The sequence below is a fragment of the Perca flavescens genome, chromosome 11 (genome assembly GCF_004354835.1).
Source record: "Perca flavescens isolate YP-PL-M2 chromosome 11, PFLA_1.0, whole genome shotgun sequence".
In the NCBI taxonomy this organism is placed as follows: domain Eukaryota; kingdom Metazoa; phylum Chordata; class Actinopteri; order Perciformes; family Percidae; genus Perca; species Perca flavescens.
The window spans coordinates 17,460,531-17,480,368 of record NC_041341.1 but is presented as its reverse complement, the minus strand read 5'-3'; the positions used below and the strand labels follow the sequence as shown (position 1 = coordinate 17,480,368).

Genomic DNA, 19,838 nt, shown 5'->3' with positions numbered 1-19,838 from the left:
CTCTAAAACATAAATACATAGAAACAACATCAGAATCAAAATCAGCTTTATTGGCCAGGTTTGAGTAAACAAACAAGGAATTTGACTCTGGTTAATCTTTGCTCTAAAGTAGGCTAGGCTACAACACTCACTTAACTTATAAAGAATAAAAACAGAGGACAGTAAGAAATATATATATAAAAAAAAAAATACTCTTAAGTGTACAGTATAACAATACAATAGAACTTACCATTTAACAAAAAATATACAAAAGCGAGGGAAGGAAATGTGCAATATCAGTCAGTATAGTCTGAGATTTTATGATTTAAATATGAATACAGTGCTTCTTTGAGGTTAGCCAACGTTAGCCTTTGTAATCCACACAAAATCCATGCCATACTGCATAGGTAGAACTTGCCTTTTCGTAATAACGAACGGTTGTGGCTAGAAAGGAAAGGAACGTAACGTAGCTAGCTAGCTGTATCCCTACTAGCCCCAACGGTTAGAAACCGTTTTAGCCTTTTTGCTAGCTAACGTTAGCTAGCTACATAAATAAGATATTTCTGTTAAGTTACCTGATATGAAGTGGTCACAGCATAACCGAAATCCATTGTTTGTGGGCTCCCATGGCTCGGTTTGGTTCCGTCTGCTTCTAGCACGTTTTATGGAAGCAATCCATTTACTTCTTCTCTCGGGATCTTTAGCTAGGAATCTCATGCTATCCATTATCTTTTTTCCGATGGTTCTGGCATCCCGGCGCACAGCAGCTATCCACCATGCTGAATCAAGGCGTTTATTGAAATAGGCAGCAAATTATTTCCCCTTGGGATCAATAAATGATCCATTTATCTAGCTAGCTATCTACAATAGGTGCAACTAGCTAGCTAGTAACGTAGCTAGCTGACTCTGGCTCAGCTCCGATGGCAGTGAGTGTTTTGATATTGACTGGTGCATGCTGGGATCGCGTGACATCAACTGCCGGAACTCTTGCTAGCTAACGTTAGCTCTTGCTAACGACAGAGTGAAACAACATAAAGCAACGACAGAGTGACACGACGCATAGCAACGACACATAGCAACGACGCATAGCAACGACAGAGTGAAACAACACATTGTCATGACACATGCAGCATTGACACAGCAAGACGACACGGTCAAACGACAAGGACAGACGACAGGAGTAAGTTGAGTTGACACAGACAAAAGTTGAGTCATGTGGGCAATCACAAAGACATAGACAGGTAATAGACACATAGACATGGAAGACGACACATAGCATAGACAGACAGACATAGACATAGACAGTTAATAGACACATAGAAATGGAAGACGACACATAGCATAGACAGACAGACGTAGACATAGACAGTTAATAGACACATAGACATGGAAGACGACACATAGCATAGACAGACAGACGTAGACATAGACAGATAATAGACACATAGACATGGAAGACGACACAAAGCATAGACAGGTAGTATGTCGACTTAATTTTGGCACAAATGGAACCCCATACTGTGCAGGAATGCAATGCGATGCGAGACTAAGTTGACTTATAATATTCAAATTATTATGGCCTTTGGCTTTGCTTTAATACCAGTAGACTACATAGTGTCCTTTATGGTGCTGTTTGTGTGTGTGTGTGTGTGTGTGTGTGTGTGTGTGTGTGTGTGTGTGTGTGTGTGTGTGTGTAAGATATGAGTGTGTGTTTTGATCATTTTTTGTGATTGATCATATAAAAAGATAAACGGTTTCCTGTTATGAGCTTTGTACTGAATCATTCCTCAGGATTAAAAGTTGAAAACTCAATAGTTTTATTGAGTTACATCATTTTCATCTCTCAACTAATAAATACCTGTTTTCAAATAGTTCTCTTTATATCCATGTATGATTCCTCAGGGCACAACCATGTTGTTCTTTGAGGAACCAATAAATCTCTATATCCAGCACAGGAAAAAAAAAGTCTCCATCTGGAACATATTTCATTTTTTCATTTCTCACAATATGTTTCTGCTCTGCAGCTTTAAACTTTTTTTTAAATATTTTTTTATACAGCATGAACAAACCTGTGGGGACTTCAGTACAGAACACACAGTTTATTGTTCAGTAGTGGCTCACTGGACATGATGTATTCTTCATTATTTAACACTGAACTGTGCCAGTTTCAACCCTATTGATTTCCCAGAGAGGAATGCTAATAGCACAAAGCTTGATGCCAGTGTAACTTTCTAGGCAAAGGGTCGTGATAGCAGGTGCCACGACCCAGTGACTCCACTCCAGTGAGTTAGATGATGGTGGTCAGGAGGTGTGATGGACTGTACCAGCACGGCTGTTACTAACACAGGCAGTGGAAGCGAGGGAAAAGAGGCCGGAATCTTACTCAGTGACATAACCGTAGGCAACAGCCCAGTGACGATGGGTCCTCCGTCACTGTCAGTAGCTGTGCACTGGCTCAGAAACTGATGGGGTTCAATTTGTGCCACTTAGACAGGGACATGTCATTCACACCACAGTGTGTTTTGCATGTGTGTGTGTGTGTGTGTGTCACACTGTCAAGCGAGCGTTGACAGGCACATCTATCACGTCTCTCCTGTGGATCTCATCTGATTTCATGCACACTAAACAGGAACTAGGAACTGTAATAACTGCACAATCTTTTCACAAGACTATTTGTCATGAAGCATTGGAACTGATATTTTTCGTCAAAACTGGGGGACCAAATGTCATATCCTGTATAAATAATTATAACCTCACACGTTTAAGCAGCTCAGCACAAATGCAGCTGTAACAACCCCACAGTCATGCTAGTGGTTCTGTGAGGCTTTGAGCGAAATGCTAACACATTTTAATTTAGCGTTTTAGCATGCTAACATTAGCTAACTAGCATAAACAGGAAACTACAGATGAGGATGATGGAAATGTCATTAGTTTTACAGGTATTTGTTCATAAACCAAAGTATTGGACATATTAAAAGTCTGATGCCACTGCATGAGCGAGACGGGGATTAGAAGTCATCCTGAGGGGGAAATTAACATCTGTACTAAATTTTCATTGAGATATATTCAATAGTTGCAACATTACACTAAAAAGCTAAAATGTCAACCTGTTGATGGCACTACAGAAAAGTCAGAGGATCACAAAAGTCACTAGAATTCATCATATGGGAACCATGAACATCTGTACAACTTTTCATGCCAATCCATTGAGTAGATGATGAAATATTTCACAGTATAAGTGAAAAAACTGACCTACTGGTGGTGCCAAAGGAACATTCATAGAATCACTAAAGTAATTGGGATTCCTCCTCTGGATCCATGAACATGTATCACGTTTTATGGCAATCCATCCAACAGGTGTTGAGACATTTCACTTAAAGCAACACTAGAGAACTTTTCCCCCTTCGGTCCCCCTACAGGTTGGAAGCGGAATTGTCCCATTATGTCTCTTTCGACCTACAGATCCGCTACCCGATCTGGCAAACCGGTTATAGCCGGTAGAGGGCCGTAAAGTGAATGCAGAAATGCCGTTCACCCTGTTATGAGTTGATGGACCACTGAAACAATTTTGGAAACATTATTTTAAGTTACAAAAAGTTCTCTAGTGTTGCTTTAAAGGCAAAATTGTAATCCATTTGGTGGTGCTAGATGTAGATGAGAAGTCAGTAAGGTTCATTCTCTGTGGACCACAAATTTTTGTAAAAAGTGACATCTTAAATCATCCAATAGTTGTTGAGATATTTAAGAGTACTTAAGTACTAGACGTCACGTTGCAAGCATGACTAAAGATCTTTTTATAGATATTTGTTGTACTTACTACCTTTTTTGTTTTGTATGTCATACAGTCTATGGTTCAAACAGGGTTGTGTGTCCCAGTGTCTGAACAGTGGCTGCATGTGCTTTTAAAGTGGTTAGCCAGCATTGAGGGTCAGGCTCAGGGGTTTCCCAGAGTAGCCTATGTGGACTGAGGAGAGGGAGGAGTAAGGAAGACCAGGATGGAAAATGTAAAAGAAGAAATAAAGCAATTTTATTAGTTATTATTAAAAATCCCTGAGCCTGGCAGCACATAAGAAACAAAAGTAGTTGGCTTTAGAGGTGCTGATAGGTTTTGTTACCATTGTGCAGAGCTAGGCTAGCTGTTTCCCCCTGCTGTTAGTCTTTGTGCTAAGCTAAACTAAGCTACGCTAACTGACTACTAGTTGTTAGGGGTGGGGGAAAAAATCGATACAGTATAGTATCGCGATATTTTTTGTGGCAATACTGTATCGATACACAGACACCAAGTATCGATCTTTTATGATATATGTGTTGGTCAGTTTGTCTGCTTGACAATCACATTTTGCACCAATAAAATTGAAGTGAGATGAACAAACAGAGAAATGTATATTTTTAGATACAACAGATGTTGACAAAATTGTCCTTTTGGGACATCATTTGAAATTGGGAAAAATCTGAAGTTGTAAAAAAGGTAAAATATTGCAATATATCGCAGAATATTGCAATATCTTTAAAATCGCAATAATATCGTATCGGGACATAAGTATCGGGATGATATCGTATCGTGAGGCCTCTGGTGATTCCCACCCCTACTAGTTGTAGCATCATATTTACTACACAGACATATGAGTGGTATTAATCTTCTCCAGTTGTGGAAAGTAACTTTACTTAAGTACTGTACTTCAGCAACATTTTGAGGTATGTGTTTACTTGAGAGCATCAATTTCTTGCTACTTTATACTTCTACTCCACTGCATTTGAGGGGAAAATATTGTACTAACTCAGGATCTGCTTCAGGCTCAGGGATTTTTAGTGACTTAAAATCCACCCTCCTTGATTAGTATAGTCAAAGCCTCAGTCCTGAGGCAAATAATTAACCTCTAATTATTCTGGGTAGGCAAAGAAAGCACTGAAAGGCTGAGAAGGAACTGGACGTGCGTCACACTTAATTTCCAAACGCACCCACTTTTTTTAATCGCCAGTCACACACTGGCAGCGATTGTGGTGCTTCGACTGACCTGTTGATTCTAAAAATGGCTTAAATTTCCTATTGCGTCAAGAAGCAGCCAGATCTCAGCAGTTGTCTATCCAAACTAAACAGACCTGATCACAGACTAAATGACAAAAAAAATGTACCTTTTTCGTAACATTTAAAAGGTAGAAACTCACCATTGCAGATTATACAGTGAACCGAAAACAAAGGACATCACATTTATTTACTCTAGAGAAACACAGATACTGTGTGCTGAATATTTTCAAGAGGGTAGAACAGGAGTGACTCAGTTTTACCTGAATATGTGATGTTCCACGCACAAGCAGATTTTATGAAATAGGATAGGATCTGTAAAATTGTGTTTAACTTCTATATCATATAGTAGTTATATATAGTTTCACCTCTTCAGGCGTCTAAAACTATTTGAATGAAACAATCTAAAAGACAACAGTGCTCTTTAGTTAAACTGGTTAGTTAAACTTATACTATAATCAACCCAAGAGTATTTTTTCATGATTTTAATTGGAAAATACCACAAGTTCAGAAGCACCACTAATGTGACACACTGACATCATAGTTCACATGACCTTTCCACAAGAAAGGAAGCAGCAGCTCCCTGGTTCAGAAACAGCTGCCTGCTGAGTTTGATGAATTGTTTGCCTCCAGGCTTCAGACTGAGCATTATTACTGTGGGTTAATAAGTAGAAGAATGTTATTAGGTGAAGCCATCTTCAGGCATCTCTCTGCTTTTCTGTGGTCTGTAAGGTCTTAAACGGGTCAACAGATGCAAGGATGAAAAAGCTTCAAGAGAAGTTTCACAGAGTTTATGTTCATTTGCATTTTAAACATTTAGACTAACATTTACATCTACAAATATTTTCTCAAACTTCTCTGTGACAAGTCTGGTAGTAGATGTTCAGACGCAAGAGCAGGACTTGAGGATAGAGCAAGTTAAAATATGATTGGATCAAAGAAGATTGACAGGCAAACAATCAGTGAAGGCAAACTAATTTAGAAAAAGGGAGCATCAGACAGGGGGGAAAAAAAACAGAAATAAGCAGGTACACAAGAACAAAGGCTTGGCTGCTAAGGGCACAATTGACTACTACTGTAACTGAACAGGACACAGAACGACCAGTACTTTCTGTATGTCTCCTGAGCTGAGTACACAGCTGTTGTGTTCACTGTTGCTGGTTGAAGTGAACACAAACATAACATAAATTAGCTTGCTGTGATCCATTGCTTGCCTAAAAATATTATCACTGCTTTAAGTAAAGGATTTGAAGGCATTTTCCCACCACTGAATATTGCACTCAGGAGGCAACATTCATGGCAATTATGCCTAATGAAATAGTTGCTGAATTATTTAGTGAATGCTGTCTTATGTTGATGAATGATAGAGACCTGCGTCATCATGCGATGATGACAGTCAAGGTGACCACGTGCGAAGGACAGTCAAGGACAGTATGATGTGTCGGCAGTGGTTTTTCACCTGCTGTTATATTGGTTGTGCTGTATGGCTAGTTTGCCCCTTTAGAGTGGCCCTGTTTAATAATTAAGTCGATGGTTACAGTTTCTAGTTCAGCACACTGAGTGTCTCTTCCATGTGAAGTCAATATTCAGTGACATTGGAGCTGTTGAATCATTTGAAACGCTTTGCATTTTTTCTTTATCAGAATAGATGGTGCAATGAAAAATTATTTCTTAGAAAGAGTCACAAAAAGTCCTCATGAAACAGCATTTTGGGACTTGAAAGGATATAATACACAAAGGAATTACTCAATAGAGTAAACCAATGGACTCTCAGTTACAAAGAGACTTTAAATTGATGGAAAAGATAACATAACAATGATGCTATTATTTGCTAATGTTTAATTTTCATTAAAAACACAAATGCAAAAAAAAAAAAAAAAACACATTAACACATATGTTATGACATGGAAATTGGTCTTATTTATTGTCAGTTACACATCAGCAGCAATATCTATCTAAAGTTTGTCAACTAAAGTTAGCATTAATTAATTGTCCCACATTAGCTACTGGTCATAAAAGGCTCTAGCAGCAGTGTATTGAATCAAGCAAAAGTGAGACTTGTTGTTAGAAGAATAATTTAACTTTATATTGGTAAGAGGACTATTCTGTTTTTTAAAAAGTCTTACTTTAAAGTCTATTATAAACACGGTTTATCAGTTTCTTGCTGAGTGTTAGGATATTAAGATTCTACCGGGTTCAATGTGAAAACAGCATATTTAAGGAAAAGAAAAAGCTTTGTAGAAAAAAAATTAAATGTAATGTCTAGTTCGTTTAGAAAGCAAAATAAAAATACATTTTCACAAAATCTTCAAAAGCTACATTTTTGTGTAAAAACAGTAAGATATGTAAAAATAAAATCACAACATAAAAATTGGAATGAAATCAACAAAATGTAGTTCACCTAATTATCTAATGATACTTCCTCATAATCAAATGAATCATATCATTATGCCATACAGTGATGTGATATATATACTGTATATATATATATATATATATATATATATATATATATATATATATACATATGAGACAGATACATGAGTCAAAAAGTGAGTTTAAACATAAACATATATATATAGATTATAAGATTATAAAATATAAGATTATTTTTTGGGGCTTTTCCCTTTATTGACAGTGGACAGACCAGAAAGGTGGAGAGAGATGGGGGACGACACGCAGCAAAGGGAAGCGGGTCGGACTCGAACCCGCACCGCTGCAGGACTCAGCCAACATGGGACGAATGCTCCCACCGGGTGAGCCAGAGGCCACCCCAACATAAACATATTTAAACATAAACATCTATATATATATATATATATGTACTATATGTACCGCCTGTGTCCCTGCAGTGGGTCAGTACTGCCCCCCTCTGGTCTATTAAGACACTACGTCTGGTAACAACAGGCCAAATGAGGACATGAGTCAAGGATCAACTGATCAGGGTTTTTCTTCTTTTTTTTTTTTTTTTTTTTTACTCTTCTGTCATACTGCACTAGTTCTATGGCTTTTGTATCTTACAATTGTTTTCATCATTATTAACTCATTTTATTATATTATTATATTTGTTATCTCTTTAGGATTTTATTATTATATTGTTTTTCACTTTTTGTGTTTTCTGTGTTTAATACCTGTGTTTTATAAATATGTTTTTTTTGTAGAGCACTTTGAGCTGCATTTACATGTTATGAAAGGTGCTATATAAATAGTTTTTTATTATTATTATTATTATTATTATTATTATTATTATTATTATTATTATTATTATTATTATTATTTACTTTAAAAATCCCCCCCAGACTTCTTTTAGGATATACAAATAATTTGCTTTAAATAATAATTTGTGTCTGATGTTTTTTTTTCTGTTTAATTTGCATATTGGACCATAAATGACTTCCAAATCATTCTTATACATGCACTTAAATTTGGATTTAAGGTGAGCACAGATAAACTTTCCCCTTCAGCAGCTGAAAGTGAAAACAACTTTCTAGTGTCAAACTCTGCACACACATCATTCTGCACAGTGAAGCTCAATAACCCCTTTAAAGTAACAATAAGTCCAAAGCATTTTTAAATGTGAAAAGGGACTTTAAATGAAAAAGTCTGACCCAAAGTTATTATTTATAGGTGTTATTTGAGGCACACTATAGATCCAGATCCAGATATTAAAACAATACATACATCTTTTCTGCAACAAGGCTGTCAAATGTTCATATCTACAGTAAGTGCGACAGATTGCTGTCATTTGAAACACAATCATGAGTTTGTCTGGTTTAAAATGTTCAGCCACTAGATGGAGGGCTTCATCTGCCTGCCTGTAGGCACTACCTGTAGGCCTACTGAGCTGCAGAAAACCAACAAGCTTAACTACATACCTACAAAAATGAAGCAATAGGTTTCAGGCAAAGCCATAAAAAGCTGTAATGCTCAATATTTTATGTTAATCGCAATATCAATACATTTGTCAGTTTATTCTCTTTACTACTGTACTCCAAATTATTAACTATTATCCTTCCTTCAGCATGAATGTTTATTCTTAAGTTAAGTGTCATGGTTTGGTTTACCTTGTAGCTCTAATGGTTAGAGTAAGGCCAAACTGAAGGAAGGATATGACAAAAAAAATCTTAAATCAAGGTTCACTTACTAGCTTTTACCGGAATCAATTAAGATTTTTTTGTTTGGTCAAACTACTGTTTCCATGGTTACAAGGCATTTCTAAATCATTAATACCGTAAAAATCATGTACTTGTGAAAATCTAAATACATTCAGTGAGCATAATCAAGTCTGGACAAATTAAGTATTTAAAGAGTAAGGCTGGTTTTCTGGTAAGGTGTTTTTCTATATTGTCCTTATTATCAACAAATTCCATAAAAATAGCCCAAATAGCTAGCTGTCAGCAAATGAAGCGTAAACGTTAGCACTGCTAGCGGACGCAGTCATGTCAGGGGTATGGCTCAGGATCTAAGAAAGTGCAGTGTCGAGTGCCGCAGTTTTCCTTGGATTAGGGTGGCACCTAAATCATGGTTGCAGCTGTCGCCGTGGTCCTGCTCCACGCCCTGCTATGCCGCGCTACGCCCTGAAGTGCCCTGCTATGAACTACTACAACTACTATTTCTAGTCATAGTTCCATTATCTTTATTGTGACAACAATTGAGCACTGTTCATCACACCCGCTACCGGCACCGTCAGACACCGCCTACCAGGAGCCTGGGTCTGTCCGAGGTTTCACCCTAAAAGGAAGTTTTCCTCACCACTCGAGGTTTCTACCTAAAAGGGAGTTTTCCTTCTTTGCTCTTTGTAAATTATAGAGTGTGGTCTAGACCTACTCTATCTGTAAAGTGTCTTGAGATAACTCTTGTTATGATTTGATACTATAAATAAAATTGAATTGAATTGAAGATGCTTGGATGAGCAGTTCCAGAGTCTGTTCCCACAGGTCAAATAGTGTTTCCCCCCTGTTAAAATGCGTAGTGCCCCCCTCCGTGGTTAGGGTTAGGGAGTTTGGTTTAGATTTAGGCAGGGTAAACACATATCGACAGGGGAACAGTCTTTGACACAACACCTGAAATCGGGCCCTTCCAAACACCAGTTAGATTAAAATACCATGTGTCCATGTTCATAGTAGCGAAGGAACATGTTTCCCAGTGCAACAATGTGGCTCACAGATTTGTTGACAAAGAGAAACATTTAGAATATTGCCAAACTTTAACATTAAATTTGATTTCAGAATGTTATATATATATTAATACTACACAGAGTGTATTGCTTATGTGGAACCAAATTAATTCCCTCCACATATGTAGCTGCAAAAACCACTGAATTAAAATATGATTCAGTCGCAGGTGCTCACGTGGTGCTTCTTGGTAAAGCAAGCAGTATCGCCCACGTCTTAAACAGGAAGTGATCACGGAGACTACGAGTGATCCTGGCTCTCATCTGTGGTGATGTAGTTGAGGAGGTCAATCGCTGTAACGATGCCAAACACCATCTGCTTCTGACAAGTTGACCCATCAGCTTTATCTGGAACGAGACAGTAGACTGTGGTTACTGACATTACTCGCTAAACATAAAAGAAAACTGAAAACAGAGCAGGATAAACATTGACTACAGTGCATTTTGGAATTTGTTATGGAAGCTTACAGGGACAACACAGTAAAATACATATTCCCCTTTGCTTCAAGCAAAAAAGTAAAACATTTTGCCAAATTCACTTATTCAACTTCTGCTGGAGAGTTAGATGAAAAGGTTAGTACCACTCTTTTATTTGTCTGTTAAATATACTGTAACATCCCAGCAGCTGGTTAGCTTGGCATAAAGACTGAAAACAAGTAAACGGCTAGCCTGGCTCTCTACAACAGTAACAAAATCTGCCTACAAGCACCTTAAAAGTGGAAAAAAATCTAAATGAAGCAACAATTTTATCACATTCACACCCGAATCGTCCCATCCTCTGACTACTGTACGTTGATAACAACTTCTGTTCAGCTGGGGACGTTTGCTACATGTCATCTCTACCCTCATTTCCTTACACCTATCTACTCTCTTCAGTTAAATGAAAAAGGAAAATTCTGTTAAAATAAATAAAGTATATTACTCTGAGTGTGATCATGCACCACCAGGATGAAGTGGTCTGTTTCGAGGATTTGGGACAGCTTCCCCAGGTTGTCTGTCAGCTGCACCTTAGAGCATTGTGTTGAGAGATTAGACAGTCATGTAAACATGTTAACTTTGAATGCATGTAATGTGTGTAGTATACATAGAGTATGTGTTTCTACTGACTGACCTGTTTGTAATGCTTGCAGAGCACCTTGCCGACAGCATCTGAGGGTTTGGCCTTCCCTGCCGACACAGAGGACAGGATGGTTCCCAGAGTGACCATCCCCTGGATCACACTGTGGAAAAACACACATCAAACGCCACATCACATGCTGATGTATTCTGATTAATACCAGAAGTGGACATGACATACATACAAGAAATGGTGTCTGCTTTTTCTCATACTTCAAAAACTGGAGGTAGTGTATATAATGAGAGGAGGTCCAGATAAAAATGAAATGGGTCTGAATTGTCTATGAAAACAATGAAAAAGCTATAAAAACAGGTTATAGTTGCTCAATGGGTCATATTGAAGGATTAATACATAATAGAGATAGTGCATGGAACAAGAGTAGGGCCAGATGAATATAAAGTAGGTCTGAAAAATGAGAAAGATATTAACAAAAATGCCCTTTTGAGAGGCTTCCTAAAGCCTCGCTCAGATTACTAAGAGTTGGTCCCTAGTAATCTGAGCGTGGCTTTAGGGAGCCTCTAAAAGGTCATTTTTGTTAATAGCTTTCAGATCTACTTCATATTCACCTGGACCTCCTCTTGTTGCATGCACAATCTCCATTTAATGAATTCTGTAGTCTGAGTCTGGCTTAATTTAGTGCTTAACTGCTGTTTAGTTTCCTGTCTTCTGTCAAATTGCTTCAATATCTGACCCTGAGGTAAAAATAACCCCTGTGGAACATCAGCTAATGAACTGTCTAAATATATGTTCATCCTTTTTGTTTGCATTAAACAACAGTCTGGATCAGTTTGATACTGAAGGTACACTAATGTATATCATTTCTTGAGGAGATATACCCTAAATTATCGACGACTGGGGCCTGGTCGAATGCTTTTTCTTTCAGGATGTTGATGGTTTTCTGGCAGGACACAGACGCTAACACAGTGAGGGGGGCAGATAGGTTTAGACACTGGACAGTCATGTTCCACCACCTTAAAGAGAGAGAGTGAGACAAATGAGTCATCTAACACTTGGATCGGTAGCCCTGTTAAACCCTCATTGTTGACTTTCTCACCAGGGTTTGAAGTCCATCGGCTCCTCCGGGCTGAGGAACCCCTTCTCACACATCCACTTGTCACTCAGGAATTTTGACCTGGAGGCAGCAATGCGTTTGATAGCTAAACAAATTAGAAGTTGCTCTGGTTTTGGACACATTAGTTTTGGTCAGGCTTGAGTTTTAGAGTGTGCTTTATGTGACGGCCCCTGCCGACAGCACAAGCCGGTTGTTTGATTTATTTGTTTGTGTTTTTTTTTTTTTTTTGCATTTGTATTATTTAGTTAAACCTTATAAGCATATTTTGACAATACATTCTTTAAATTATTGGCATTGTGTATGCCTTCAAGATTTTTGTTATGACCTAGAGCCAAGTTTATGACATTTATAAATTGGGGATAAGTTTAAAGATTTTGTACGTGTGATTTGCTGCTGAACAAAGGGTTTAAGATGCTGACGTTAAACTGCATCATCTCTGGTGTCCAGGGGGCGATGGTTGTGTGTCATCCCCTACCAACCAGACCCTTTGGTTAACTGCCAAACTATTGTAAAAGTACAGCCTCAGAGAGCCCATAGCATGGCTGAAGACTCTACGTCTTGTCGTCTGAATATTTCATTTCACTAGTTACATCATTTGGGTGGACAATATTGTCCATGGTGGACAAGCAAAATAAAGCACCATATTAGCCTGTGATCATCACACTCAGTGTATATTGGAGAAGCAGCTCACTTTCCGTAGAAGATGATAACTAAAGTATGGGTGCTGCACAGGGAGATACAAATTATACTTATATAACTGTGTTACATGCACATAAACCAAGAAAAGGATTACATTGAGGCTTTGGTAAATCAAGTGCAGTAGAATCAGCACCATGTAACTTGGCTGTTGAACGCTCCAGGTGTAAAGTATTATTAAGTTATGATCCAAGAGTTCAGTAAATTTGTCTCTTACATATAGTTGCGGATGGAGTCAGCCAGGATGACCACACAGCGCTGTCCCGCCTCAAGCTGCCGAGCCATCTTTACTGCTGCTGCCATGGCTGAGCCAGAGCTGCCGCCTGCAGTAAAACAGGAAAAACATTACATACACAGGGAACTAATAAGTGCAGTACAATTTACAAAACAACGGTATCACTTGGTCAGTGAACATACCGCACAGGAGACCCTCCTCTCTGACCAGCTTGCGTGACATTGTGAACGTCTCCTGGTCAGTCGATTTATACCACATGTCAACAAGCTGCATAGGTTTGTGAGGGAGAGAGCAACAGAAAGAGACATATGATTTTTGCTCTGCGTGCAGAACAAATGACAATGTTGCACGTTCAAATGCACACTCACAGATCTGTCCAACACTGTGGGGATGAAGTCATATCCAATGCCCTCCACTTCAAAGGAAGACTTATTTTTGTTAGAGCCAACCAGAATGGAGCCCTCAGGGTCCACAGCGACTATCTGACACAAACATGACAACAGTGTTGAGACTGGAAACACACATAAGTAACATTATCTGTACAGATGTGATATCTGTTCTCCACACAAATCCCTTTTCAATCACAGATTTAGCAAAATAAAACACGTTCAAAAAAGGTTCTTAATAAGGTGTGCATCTTGCCTTGACATTGGGGCATCTCTCCTTCAACTTCCGAGCAACACCAGTAAGTGTACCGCCTGTGCCGGCTCCCACCACCAACATGTCCAATTTACCTGAAAGGAAAAGGAATCAGCAAACGGAGATTCAACAGTTATTGGAGAGTGCCTCAAGGACAACTTTTGTTTGTTCACCATAAATCTACACAGGGCACCTTTAAATATAATTCTTTCAATTTGTCCAATACATTTGTCATTCTTCTAAAGGACTATACATAAAAACTATCACTAAGCTACGATACACTGTATTGACCTCAATCTTTTATCTGTCAAAAAGAACAAACCATCACACTGCTCCAGTATCTCCTCAGCTGTGGTATCGTAGTGAGCCAGAGGGTTGCTGGCATTACGATATTGGTCGAGGATGTGCGAGTTGGGGATCTCGCTCTTTAGACGCCAAGCCGTGACTATGTGAGACTCTGGTGAATCAAAAGCTGCAGAAGAAGGCGTGCGCACTATTTCTGCCCCGAGAGCTCTCAACACATCAACCTAAAAAAAACACAGTGAGATCAGATTTAATTTGGCCAAATGTCCCATAATGAACTACTTGTGATCAAATAAAAGAGCTGCGTACCTTCTCGTTGCTCATCCTCTCAGGCATGGTTATAATGCAGCGGTAGCCTTTAACTGCAGCTGCCAGGGCAAGGCCGATACCTGCAGGCAGCCAGGGGACAAGGTTTTAATCAACCTGCCATGTTTATGTTACGTTTTTGTTTTCTGCGATCTTGCCTCGACAACAACCTGCTTCTACATCTTTCTTCCAAGGTACCTGTGTTCCCAGAGGTGGGCTCAATGATTGTGTCTCCTGGTTTGAGGATCCCGGCTCTCTCAGCATCTTCCACCATCCGCAGGCCAATCCTGTCTTTCACGCTGCCTCCTGCATTGAAGAACTCGCACTTGGCCACTAAAATAAAACAGTCGTAAAACAAAGTACTGTCACTGAGTGTGTTTTATTTTGATTGTGACTCTTAAAGGATCATGTAATACATAACATGTATTTTTGCTTTATTTGATTTTGAATCATTGTTATAGAACTAGGATAGAAATCCACCAAATTAAAACACTGTGTGAAAATGTTGCTTCCTTCCTTTTTTTCCCAACATCAACCAACATATTTTCTGCATCATGAAATAACAGAACACAAGTTTGTTTCATGTGTGTAGTTTTATTTTTATGATCTGTTACAGTGGTAATGTTTTGTTTCTGTTTGTGGAGATCATCTGCTCAGTATGTCATAGTGAAAACAGGTGCGTAACTTTAGTTCATCTAAGCAGTAAGCAAGTGGAAAACTGTTGTGACATTCAGGTAAAGTTGATGCATTCATGTTCTTCTTTTTTCTTTTGAGAAAATGATTCAACAGTACTTCCTCATAATGCATTTACCAAGTGTGCCTGAAAATAGCCTATCATTTCAAAGACAGAAAAAAACTAAATCTGAAGTGAAGTGGAGAGTAATCCCTGTCACATGAAAATAAGTACAAGGCCCTTTGTCTCATTAAGCCATCGGAACAAACTAGAACTTCACTTTAATCAGTTAAAGGGAGAGTGAAAGAGCTTTTCTTAGGAGGCTTAAACTTATGTTTCTGGGAGGTTTCGTCCTCACTGAACCCAATAACCTCACCGGGCTGCCAGTACGAGACGGATCAGATGAGGAGATACTGTACTGAAATCAAATGTATACCTACTGTAGCAGCATACCTGAAAAGTTTGCTGTGCTTTGCTCTGAGGGCCAAAAGAACAAGTCTTTCCTTTTGCCTCAGACAAAATACCGACAAGCACACAGTTGGCAACATTAAAGGCCAAAAGCTACATGATACCTTAATGTTCCCTTCTTAACAGCAGCTTCTTTATTTTAAGCAGGAAGCCAACAGGGACACAGCCGTATAAACAGCCCCTTGATAAAAGCACACCAGGTTTTCTGCATGCACGTATTCATTTAATATGTTTGTCTGCATGCCTTATACCCTGAAAGAAGTCAGTGTACCCAAAGACTGTTTACCAGGTAAGACTTGACTTTCTAATCTACTGCTGCTGAGCAACCATCACATCCAGCTAGCCAACTGCACACTGAAACTTCTTCACTTTCCAGGAAGGAAAACAATAATGCTGTTGTTAGGAGGAAGGAGTCTCTCTCCTTTTCTGAAAAAGGGAAAACAACATTTTACTCTCCAGTCCTGTTCATCTTCACCGTGCTATTTTCATCTCCAGCTATCTGCATGATAAGTATGCAGACAAGATTCACACTATAAATATTTCTTCTTGCAATTGATTAACAAGTATCGCACCGCCTTCCCATTTTTTTTATTTTTTTTTTAAGGTTCTGACCTTTTCAAGAGCATACTTAAAAAAGTATAAAGTTTAAATAATGTGCACTGATGTGGAGGTTTTTTCTCAGCAGTGCATTTTGCTGTTATGATAGGATATGTGGGTGTGTGTGTCATATGATGAGGTGGAAAGTACCTTTACTAAAGTACTGTACCTAAATGCAATTTTGACATACTTGTACTTTACTTGAGTATTTACATTTTATACTACTTTATACTTCTACCCCACTACATGTCAGAGGAAATATTGCACTTTTCACCTCACTACATTTAATTGACACTTATAGTTACTGGTTACTTTTTAAAAAAAAAAAAAAAAAAAAAACATATGATATACTTATACAGTATGATGCATAGACTGTATACTATTAATGGACAGAGCATGTCTGACGTCACCCATTGGTTTGTGGAGATCTGCTATGAGTCATCGAGTTTGCCGTTACAGGCGCAGCCATCCTGGTTGCGGAAGTGACGATTTTAGACGAGAGGGAGGAGTGAGGGAGGAGCCACATTACGTTACACACTTTCACTGGCAATCACATCATAGCCACGTCCTAAAACACCCCCTGCTTTATTGCCAATTTTATAATCAACGAGACCATAATTAAAAAGACTTAAAACTAGCTATTGAGACCATAAACCCATTATGAAAATGTTTACTGAGGTAATAAATCAAGTGAGAAGTGGATCTCTTTCTCATAGACTTCTACAGAAACCAAACTCCTTTTGCAACCGCACGTGTCGCCCCCTGCTGGAATTCAGATAGAATGCAGGTTTAAGGCACCTCCGCATTTGCAGCACTTCGCTTTGGAAGGATTACATGAAAGCTTTTACTCACAAATATCACACTTGAGTCCAAACTCCTTTGGGATTTTGTTCAAACGGACCAGAGGTGTGTGTCCAATTTTCCCCAGGATGTTGGGGAGGATGCTGGGGGGCTTGATGCTGTGATGGAGAGAAGAAGAAAAATTCCCCATTAGCTTTCTGTAAATACAATTTGGGGTCATATTTACCCAATGATGAATACACACGTGCCTGTGGAGTATCTTAACCACTATCAAGGCTATTGTAAGCAACATTTGAATGTGTCACATTCCAGCCAATGGTTTTGTCCAATTCACTGATCAACATGTTGTAAGATGTCAAGAAACACACACTCATTTAACACAATTAACATCCCAAAACCATGATGGGATATGACCCTGGGCTCTTTTTGTAAATTGATGCATGCATGTGTACCGTAAGCTATTGGGTGCATGCAAAGTGCATTTCATTTTTTTTTCCTTTTACTAGGATTACTGAACATGATTACCATTTTGGGCCTACTAACATATTGGGCCCCTAAACCAGAGCCCCTGTTTAAAGTGACTGTTTATTAAAAAAACATTAAAAAAAGTTAAAAGTCAGTTAAAAGTAGAGATTTTTATTTTTTTGCTGCTGGTCCTTAGAGTCTTTTAATATTGCGTACCTGCAGCTGTAGTCATTTTGTGTGTATTTCAGTTCAAGAATTTTGCTCCCATGTAGGAGGGGTAGCGGGCCACTTACATACCCAGGGGCCCGTTGTCTCATAATTTGACCATACTTTTAATGCATTAATTCAACAATAACCAGTGATTTATTTTGCGAGCTTTCATTAACATGTCTCACCGTTCTGGGTGGCTATGAGGTGACTCTGAAATAGGTGCACCCAGCCTCCAGGTGCATCTGCTGGGCAAATCAGGACGGATCCAGTTCCACTGATCAGCAGTCGCTTCTCCGTTCTCCATCTCACTCTCACTGTTATCCTCAAACTCGTGGTATGATTGAACCTAAACCTTGAGACACTCCTGTTCTTCATTTGCAGAACACCTGTTGGCACTTGTCACAAGTATAGCATCCCCCATCCACACTGTAAGACTTTTAACCCTGAGTAATATCTGCATTTATCAGGTTAGCTGCATGTGGGCAAAGAGTAGGAACAGCTTCCAAACATGTAGTTTTAGAAACAGAAGGCATAGCTTACCTGCAGGAAGATAAGGCAGGTGTTACAATCGCACATGCAACATAAAACCTTTCAAACTCTAATGAATAAACAGTGTCGTGGAAGTTTTCCTATGAAGCAGCAGCGTTTAGAAATATCAATGATCAAATGAAAACGAATAACGACTGTTTGAGAATTAAACCAAAGGTTGGTCTTTGAGTATTTATTCACATTTGCAAATGGAGAAAACACAGTTTCAAAGGTACACGCAGCACAACTGAAAATGTCTTTCCCCACTAGAAACCTAAAAATCAAAACATCTTATAGTGAAGAAACTCCATTAAGCCACCCCTCTTCAAATATCTTTAGCATGTTGCCACTTTTCTAAAAAATACCATAGACAGTCAGATGATTTTACAACCTTCCATTCTGCTCCTGTGTCTCCTACATTAGACTAAACACCTGCTTATCTCAGGAGACAGAAAGAGATACGGTTCAGACAATGTTATAGCCTTCTTCAGTTTATCTGAGAGAAATAAACAAATGAGGAGCTGCAATTTCTTTAGCGAAAATAACTTATGCTATTGCTCACAGTCTACAAGGCCAGCTCTCTCACTGGTGCCTTTAAGTCTACAGGAAGGAACAGGATTATGTGGAGGTTTAAAACAATCTTTAAATAAATGGTCAATATCATTAAACAAATGGTTAAAATAAAATTTGCCACCACAACAGCACTCTTGTTCTGCTTGTATCTTGCTAAACATTACACATCTGAGGGTTTATCTAAGCAAGAAGTCAATGACTTTTTAGCCGATTTTAGGAAAACACAATAGAAACCATCCAAATTTCCAGTTAATGTAGTAGCTGTATACAACTTTTCCTGCTGGTTAAAAAGAAAGAGAAAAATCTAAAAGGTTGAGGTTGTAACTAGGCTGTAACTGTGCTTTAAGCAAAATGTTTACATCAGCATGCTAGCATGTTCACCATGAAAAAGGTAACATGCTGATGTCTAACATGTATGTTTACCGTGTTCACCATCTACTAGTGTACTCAATAAATAATCACAATGTTATGAGGCATGCAGGTAGCTGCATATAAGCCAAAGTATTGTTTATAAAAGGTCTCTACTTTTCATCAAATGTGTGTTTAGTGCAAGTTAGCACATTTAGACACTTAGATGGTGAGTCAGAATCAGCTTTAATGGCCAAGTGTGTACACAAGGAGTTGCTACAGTTTTGTTGTTGTTGCTAAAACACGGACAATATGCTGAACAAAGGTAAACATAAACATTTGACAACTATGTCCAGATGCGTGGATTGGGGTTACTGGGGGACGCTGCTCTTTGCGACCGTGCATTTGCGCGGCACTCAGACACCGCAAATCATCACCAATGAAAAGGGAACTCCCTGCTGAGTTCAATGGTACCTCACACAAGACTCTATGTCATACATTTCATTTGCGTGGCTTAAGCATAGGCGGCGGGCCAAACCATGACCAATGAAAACGGAACTCTCTGTTGAGTTCAATGATACCTCACACAATAGTGTACAAGAAACTGGTTATTAGTTATTAAAGGGGGCGTG

General features: G+C 38.7%; 1 protein-coding gene across 1 annotated transcript; it reads right to left on the bottom strand.

Moving 5' to 3' along the window:
• Nucleotides 1-10,416: 10,416 nt before the first annotated feature.
• On the bottom strand, nt 10,417-18,061 carry cbsb (cystathionine beta-synthase b). The gene is made up of 14 exons (XM_028590433.1): nt 17,943-18,061; nt 17,134-17,240; nt 14,742-14,876; nt 14,547-14,626; nt 14,257-14,461; nt 13,938-14,029; nt 13,664-13,777; nt 13,478-13,562; nt 13,278-13,383; nt 12,347-12,424; nt 12,129-12,263; nt 11,287-11,395; nt 11,098-11,182; nt 10,417-10,523 (listed from the first exon to the last, which is right to left on the bottom strand). Exons 1-14 carry the CDS (start codon nt 18,059-18,061, stop codon nt 10,417-10,419), a joined length of 1,557 nt encoding a protein of 518 aa, XP_028446234.1.
• Between the last annotated feature and the right edge of the window lie 1,777 nt (nt 18,062-19,838).